This window comes from Engraulis encrasicolus, chromosome 3 (assembly GCF_034702125.1).
Source record: "Engraulis encrasicolus isolate BLACKSEA-1 chromosome 3, IST_EnEncr_1.0, whole genome shotgun sequence".
Taxonomy (NCBI): Eukaryota; Metazoa; Chordata; class Actinopteri; order Clupeiformes; family Engraulidae; genus Engraulis; species Engraulis encrasicolus.
Genome location: NC_085859.1, coordinates 38,052,407 through 38,060,895, shown reverse-complemented (window position 1 = coordinate 38,060,895; position 8,489 = coordinate 38,052,407). Strand labels below are relative to the sequence as shown.

The 8,489-nt window shown below is 44.1% G+C and overlaps 1 protein-coding gene across 1 annotated transcript; it reads right to left on the bottom strand.

The window, feature by feature from the left end:
- Positions 1 to 728: 728 nt before the first annotated feature.
- LOC134446088 (calcium release-activated calcium channel protein 1-like) lies at positions 729 to 8,126 on the bottom strand. Its single transcript, XM_063195353.1, has 3 exons — positions 7,800 to 8,126; positions 4,303 to 4,569; positions 729 to 3,226 (listed from the first exon to the last, which is right to left on the bottom strand). The coding sequence occupies exons 1-3, from the start codon at positions 7,911 to 7,913 to the stop codon at positions 2,900 to 2,902; spliced, it is 708 nt and encodes a 235-aa protein (XP_063051423.1). The 5' UTR covers positions 7,914 to 8,126; the 3' UTR covers positions 729 to 2,899.
- Positions 8,127 to 8,489: the final 363 nt, after the last annotated feature.

Here is an 8,489-nt window from a genome sequence, read left to right as displayed (position 1 = left end):
GTGGCTCCCACCACAGTGTTTTGGAAGAACACCATGGCATACAAAAACACAAAAGGGAGAACTGTGTGAAGCTAGCCCCCCCTCAGACCCAAAAATGCTGAAATAACACTGCAGATTGTATGTGCTATGTTTGTGCTGGATAGTGCTGTAAACATTTTCGTTTGAGTAATTTAAATACTCAATACTTTCAATACATTTTTCTGACCTGTGACGTCACGTAGCCCCACCTCCACGTCCAAATTTAGTAGTCCCAATCGAAGGCAATTTGTTTGTGCTCATTTGTGCTGTGAAAATGTGCTGTGAAAAATCACTTGTTTTGTTAAGTTACAGCCGTTTTATTTTAGTATTATGCTATATTATGCTATTATTTTATTAATAGCACAAATGAAAACTTTTACAGCACTATCCGGCACAAACATAGCACATACAATCAGCCGTGTTATTTCAGCCTTTTGGGTCTGAGGGGGGGCCATATTCACGCAGGTAAAGGGGAGACTTGAATATGACTTAAAGTGTCACGTACCACTTAACAGTATAAGTGAAGTGCTTAAATTTCATAAAACATAGGCCTACAGCATAATTTTCCATAACCTACATCACATCAATGCAAACAGGCTTGCACATGTATTTAGAAACACATATATAACTTCAACATACCATAACATTATTCACAGCACATGCAGACAAAAAAATGGCACAAAAATAGCAATAATAAATATTTCTATGTATCGTTACATTTCTCTGTCTTTACATTTCTCAAAAAGAAAAAGTTTTTCGATTTTAAAATCTATGTGGGCAGTGTGAGAACTAAAGATCCTGAGAATCTTCATGGTAGTCTTTCAAAAAAGACAAAGTGTAAGTCAGGGGTGTCAAACTCATTTCGGTTCTGAGGCCACATACAGCCAATTTGATCTCAAGTGAGTCAGACCAGTACAGTATCGTGATTGAATTTGCGACACATCGCAAATGTCTGCTTCATGTCAGAATCACATTGCTAGTCAATCATCTCAGTGTGGAAATCAGCGTGTTTATCGGGAACATTGACTGTAAATGGCAAGGAAAAAATGGCAAATTTTTCAAAAGTATTGAAAACATAACATCTCAGACACTTGCAGCACCTTTGCAATGGGCAACAGAATATATTCTTCTTTTTTTGAAAAGCTGCATCCCCTGCCTTATGTTTGACACCCCTGGCTGTAGACTAGACGCAATCACAGACCCTGCACTCGCAAAATTACCCACGGCACTCCCGGCTTTGAAAAAAAAGAGAAATAATAATGACTGACGTCGGCTAGAGACAGACCATGGAGGCAGAAACTCTCATTAAGTGAGTGGGCAGTGGGCAGGCAGCACTAGATGTTAATGTGTAGCCACAGCAGGTCATGTTGAGGCGAATTTAAAATTCAAATACACCAGTTTAAACAAAACAAAAAAATCAATGCACTTCCGAAGGGTCAATGTGTAAATCTGTTATGTGTGTGTGTGTGTGTGTGTGTGTGTGTGTGTGTGTGTGTGTGTGTTATCTGTGTGTGTGTGTGTGTGTGTGTGTGTGTGTGTGTGTGTGTGTGTGTGTGTGTGTGTGTGTGTTAAGCTATGTGCCCATGACCTCAGTCATTACAATGCTTAGAATAGGCACTAGGGTACAGACTGTACAGCGCTGTTGACTACAGCATATAAAAAAGTATAAACATTTACAGTTCGTTACCGTAGGACTTCACCAAAACTTATATTGCAAAAAAATAGCTGCTCTTTGAGTATCAACACGTAAGTCTGGGATACCAAGGAGGAGGATTTGTCTACACTTGGGGGAGGGCTACAACCACAAAACAAACTGCTAAAATCAAAGGAGTCTGTTTCTTTACAGGTATCGTCTGTATTCCATTTAGTGGTCATTTAAAAAAAAAAAACACACAGTGTGGCTGTTTCAGAACATTCAGGGCTACTGTGTCTGCGTGTCTACAGTACGTGTCTGTACTGTACTGTACTGTGTGCATGGGTGTCTGTGTCCATGTGTAAAATAAATCATATAGTGGTGTATGACTGGGCTAGATGGGACATGGGATGGGAAAGGACGGCATGGGCCGCTGTGACACAGCGCGCTAAGCCCATCACATTTGGGCTTGGCATGCCACCGCGGTTTGAGTCCGGCCCTACCCCATATCTCTCTCCTGCTCATTTCCTGTCTCCTCTCACACTCACAATAAAGGCCCCAAAAGCCCCCAAAACATACTTTGAAAAAAGGATGGCATGGCCTGGGAAGGCATTGGGTGTCTTGAATGGATGATGGTCCTTCAGGCGAAGTTGGACCAGATGGGATGGATGTGATGTGGATGTACATGGTGGTCCTTCAGGCACCTTCCTTGAGCTTCCTTGAGGCATGGCTGATGGCATGATATGGCATGGGTTGGCATGGGGTGAGGTGGGTGTTTCGGACGTATGTGGTGGTCCTTCAGGCAAAGTGGACTCCCTGCGGCAGGGAGAACGGCATGATATGGCATGGCATGGGGTGGGGATGGATGGATGGATGGATGGATGGTGTTTGGTGTTCTGCGCGAGTGCGCAGTATCATTCCGACACATTATTTTTCGACTCGTTGACCAGACGGCAATACTTGACGGCAAGAGAGTATGACCTTAGCATCCAAATCTTTCGCTGCACTCAAATCCACGCCCCATTGCGGCAACACGCCTTCACTGACGGTTCAGACCGTGTGATGCCGTCTAGTCAAAGTGACAAAAAGTAACGCCAGGGCCAGAATATGAAACCGTGCTGAGCATGACAGTCCGCCAGGTGAAGTGGGACCCTCGGGGCAGGGTTCCAGGGTTCCTTCGGGGTATGGCAGGACGTAATGGGATGGGGGGGGTGTTCGTTTGTTGGTGTTCTGCATGACGGTCCGTCGTCAGGCAAAGTGCACCCCCTGGGGCAGCGTGCCAGCCTCCGCCCGGTGGTCGAGCTGGTTCTGCAGGCGCGTGATGTTGGACAGCTCCTCCAGCTCCTGGAACTGCCGGTCCGTCTTGTGGCTGACCAGCGAGCGGTAGAAGTGCACGGCGAAGACGATGAAGACCAGGCCGAAGGGCACCATGATGATGGTGGAGGTGATGGCTGCCGCCACGCCCGTGCCCGTCTCCGGCTCGTCCTTCGCCGGCTCCCCTGTGGTTTCCGTGTGTTCCGCGTGTTCCGTCGGGGTGCCCAGCGGCAGGAACTTGACCCAGCAGAGCAGCACCACCTCAAGATTCAAAATTCAAGATGTTTTTTTTATTAGTCCCGAGGACAAATCATCTTGGACATTTACAGAGCTGCCATATAACAGACAACACATATAACAGCAAAAAACAGTACATATAACAGTACATTGAAGTGATGGTTCAGAGTAAATTCACCCTATGGTCATTTGAACCGTGGCATCGAGCCAAGTAGCCACCCAAAGTGTTTTCTACCATGACCGAACATTTGCAGAGTTACCGAGTTATCCCGAATAAAACCTTAGTACAAGCGCTAACGGTAATTGGCAGTAACTCCAAACTCTCCAAACACGCTAAAATCAAAGGCCATGACACCAAACTTCTACAGTAGTACAAATATGGTCTGTAGGGCTGCACAATTAATTGAAAATAATCGAAAATCGTGATAAAATTGTGAAATCGAAGTCGTGATTTCAATCGTGATTTAATCGTGGCAATAGTGACCTACCTTTGAGAGCGTCCTTTAAGTCAGAACATACTGACAGGCTGGTGTTTCTGGCCAGAAATCTGCCCACCTAAGTTTCATGCTATTGCCTTTACATAATTATTACTATTCATTCTATTTTGCTCATCACATATATAATTCATTCTTGGTTATATTTCATCTTGTTATAATTTTCAAAAAAAATCTGCAAAAAAACAATAATCGTGATTATTAATCGTGATTACGATTTTGACCAAAATAATCGTGATTATGATTTTTTTTCCATAATCGTGCAGCACTAATGGTCTGTACTCACAAAACGATGCATTTGTAAGTTTGTTCATAGTCCAGGAGCCTAATAGCTTCACTGCTAGTAAAGCTGCATCGACTCCACTTCCGTGATGTGGGAGGAGCCCATAAAAGTCCTCATCGAAACTCATAATATGCACAAGGAAAAGTGAATTCAGCATCAGTATTGATAACTAAAATCCGGTATTCGGGATAACACCGTAAGTCGGCTAATATTCGGCCATGGTAGAAAACACTTCGGGTGGCTACTTGGCTGGATCCCACGGGGTGAATTTACTCCGAACCATCACTTTAAGTGCCATCAAAGAGATGCATAAAGTGCTTTACCTCGGCCAGGAAGAGCAAGGTGCCAATGACGGTGGAGAAGGCCCAGGCCAGCTCAATGTGGCGGTGCATACGCTCGTGCGGCGACTCCTTGACCGAGTTGAGGTTGTGCACGTTGCTGACAGCCTCCAGGTTGGGCAGGATGCAGGTGCTGACCATCAGGGCGAACAGGTGGACGGCCACCAGCACCGTGGTGCAGGCGCTGAAGGCGATCAGCAGGCCCGGAGGATAGGTGTAGTCCCGCTCCAGCTGCACCTCCACCATGGCCACCTGCAGGGTAGGAGATGGGAAGAACAGGGCAATCATGGGTAAGCGGTAAGGGCAGTCATGGGTAAGCGATTAGGGGGCGTCAGACTTGTAACCCAAACGTTGCCGGTTCGACTCCTGACCCGCCAGATTGGTGGGGGGAGTAATTATCCAGTGCTCTCCCTCATCCTCCTCCAAGACTGAGGTACCCTGAGCAAGGCACCGTTCCGCCGCACGGGTGAGGCATAAATGCAATGTTGTTGTGTGCAGTGTGCAATGAACACTTGTGAGCTGTGAAGTGCTGCGTCACAATGACAATGGGAGATGGAGTTTCCCAATGGGCTTTCATTTTCTTGCTTTCATCTCACCTGGGTGGGGGTTCCAAGAACCTCGCTCAGTAGAAAACAATCATCAAACTGAAGAGCCTGGAGTCCTCATTTTCGCAACTAAGCTTAAATGACACCTGTGGGCTACCTTAGCAGGTTTACCCACCTCCTGATCATTGCTGAAGAAGGTAGATCTGGACACCGCCAAACAAGCTCCAAAGAATAAACTCTGATTCCTGATGGAAGATCCAGGATGATCAAAACGTTGCTTGTTTCAATTGAGCAAAGCTTCTTGTTTGGAGCTTATTTGATGTGCACACTGACCTTCCTCAACTGTCTGACATTATTGTCTGGCACCTGCAAAAAGTGTTTTGGGATGTGCGCAACCTACCCAAAACGACAATGCATAAAATAACATAACATGGAATACCATAGACTCAACATCTCAAAGCTCCCCCTCTACCATAGTCTCTTCCACCTGGTCAATACATCGCTGGATCGCTATAACTGCAATACCACATCTCACCTGGTCAATGAACTACACTCAGACACCACATATTGCCTGGTAAATGTATTTATGTAGCTCAAAACGTGCGCCGCCATTAACACCACATCTCACATGGCCAATGTATTCATGTCTACGGAGTGCATAACCTACCAGTACTATGGCAAGAGCACATTCACATTTTAAAAAAAAAATTGGATTATGTGTTTGTGTGTGTGTGTGTGTGTGTGTACTCGTTATTTACTCTTTATATAAAAAAAAACTAACCCCTCTCTGCAACTGCACTTGTTCTGTTCTTTGTATTTGCTTGTGATGTGGCTTGATTATGTCCTCTTTTGAAAGTCGCTTTGGTGTAAAGCGTCTGCCAAATGCAATGTAATGTAATGCAATAGTGTAATGAAATATGTGGACACAACACAGAGTGGACAGTTAATTTCATTAATACTTGGGTCTCAGAAATCAGAGACAGACAACCTGGATTAAGAAGGTTAAAGTCCTGCCAGATACAGGTGATTTCACTAATTAGTAGGGCATTCAACTCAAGATTCGGTTCTTATCATCATCTGACTTCGATCTGCGGTTCGATGCACTCCACATTTTTTTAATGCATCTTTTTAAATTAATGAATTTACTGTTTTCATATTTGCCAACATTATAAACTGAGATAGCTTATTGATAAAATAGGTTACAAGATACTTCTAATGGTCAAAAAACGTTTAAAAATAATAATGATGATGATTTGAAGCATGGAAACACCATCACATCATATCAATTGCGTGTTAACTGGACTGAAGGGAAAGAGAACTTGGAAAGGGCAACTCACGATACTGCCCTCTTGCGAAGCAGTATCTTGGCACTGCGCATCACGATTTCTCGGTTCAATATAATATCATTACATCACTACTTATTAGCTTGGCTGAAGGGGTGTGGTAATTAGTATCGGCTGGTTCAGTGAATTATCTGGAGTAAATATGAGGCAGGATTGTCACTTTCTCAACCTGGAATATCCATCCTTGCCAGAAATGGTCCACAATGTTCAGGCAACATGTAAATTAGACTATAACTTGATGCCACCTACAGTACAACATACCTTTTCAACAGGTGGACACATTTGCCTTCAACTTACTTATTTGCATGCACACAGTAGCCTAAGCATTTCACTGACATTTATAACAGTTAACAGCGGCAACGGACAACCCATCACAAGTTCAACAGTCTGTAAACAGGACAGGAGTCAATCACAGGTTCAGAAAGTGAAAAATCCCTGCCACAAATTTGATCAGACCAGCTAGGACTCAGCTAATTGTGAGTACTCAAAACAGGCAGAACAGTTACTCAGTGAAGTAAGTGTTGGAAGGAAACTGGTTTTTTACTTAGGAAGCACATTTTTGACACCTCTGACAGTAGGTGTCAGAAACACATTTTAACATGTTACACCATATTGCAAGCTACCACCTACCACAAAATTCATTAGAATTCAGGCATGCCAGTGCCAGCCCAGTGATACACCATCTCTTCTTGCTGCTGGTTGACAGAACTAGAGCCTGTAGTGTAACTACTTAGACATCGCAACGTCCTCTGGATCTTGGAAGTGTGTGACTTGTCTTTGTTGTATGTTCTTTATTTAGAATAACGTTGCCACCACACATGGCAACACTGAGCTCAGATTTGCATGCAACTGTTTCTTCTCCTCCTGACAACTGGGGGTGGACATCCCGAGTTGAGAATATAAAAACCATCACAGTAGGCCTATTATGCCTACCGCAGCCAATATAATGAACCAGCAGATCCTCACCAAACTGCTTCAGCCAGTTTGATGAGCTCATTAGTGAAATCCACTGTTTCAGCAGCACAAGCAGAATAAATCTCTGACAACCCTGATTTCAAATAGATACAACATGATTGTTGTGTTTTGTTTCTTTCATACAATTGCCATCTTGTTTAGGCCTATCTGTCAACAGAACATCCAATGGTACTTCACACCCTTTACAGTTTTGACAGTACATAGCCAAACAACTGCAGATCACACTGGCTGGGAAAAAAAATATGACAGCGGAAACTTGCCCGTTACTGATAACTTTCCACATGCTGCATACATCTTCCTGTTCTCATAATGGCCTACGTCTTGTTGGGTCATTTTCTCCCATGCTAAACATAGACTAGACTAGTAGGTTTAAGTTGGCGTGTGAAATGAGTGGTGGCATCTGTCGTTAACCTATAACTCGAGTTCACTATTAATGCAACTGTATCAACTGATCAGCTGACAGGTGCATGCATGTTACCCATCGTGGAAGTAATCGCATGCGTCATACAACGAAAGTACGTACGGATACACTTCGCCAGCATTCCACATTCCAATGCACACTCAAGTCCAAAGAAGAAGCGTGTTAGCGAAAAGTTATTACGCAGTAGAACTTACTTACCATGGCAAAACCCGAGAGCAAAGCAGAAGTTCTGCTACTTGCCTTCAACTTGGCCCGACTCAAATATAGTTTTCTCCACGACAGAGCCTGGAGGGAGTGCTCGTTCAAACTCATTCTGCCTGAGCTAGGACGAACTTTAAGCAGCTAATATTATGTAGTCTCAAACTACAGCGACGTAAGGCTACACGCACAATTACCGCGGTAAGTAAGAACAAATAGTAAGTGCGGAGCGATGCGTTTCACATGACAGTTACTTGTAAACGGAGTCTTTTAAGACTTGAAATCTGACAGCAAAGAAGTTTTGCCGCTTGGTAGAGCAACATTCCAGCTCTGTCAGGAAACTACATTCTGATATGCACAAGCAGGAAGCAATCATTTCCCGGTGCATCATGGTCAGTTGAGTTTTGCTCAGTCAGAGCACTAACCTACCTGGTCAAATGAAGCTACAACAACTGTGCTTTTTGTATTGCTGCTGTGCTGATAAACCTAGTCCCCGTTTATGAACGACGAACGTGCTCATGTACGAACATTGATGTCAAAGGTGGCTTTCCCCCCCAACTAAAAACATCATCTTTGAAGACGCCTCCTTTTTGTGACCCAGTTCAGGCCTATGAAACTGAACAGCAGCCTTGCATGGCTTACACAAAATGTGGACCCCTACTACAGCTCAACTGTAATTCTCCAACCACA

Coding starts and splice junctions, on each gene's coding strand:
- LOC134446088 (XM_063195353.1), bottom strand. CDS start 7,913: ATGAGTTTGAACGAGCACTCCCTCCAGGCTCTGTCGTGGAGAAAACTA. Junction 4,570..7,799: donor TGCTCTCGGGTTTTGCCATG/GTAAGTAAGTTC, acceptor CCTACCCTGCAG/GTGGCCATGGTGGAGGTGCA. Junction 3,227..4,302: donor CCTTGCTCTTCCTGGCCGAG/GTAAAGCACTTT, acceptor TTGAATCTTGAG/GTGGTGCTGCTCTGCTGGGT.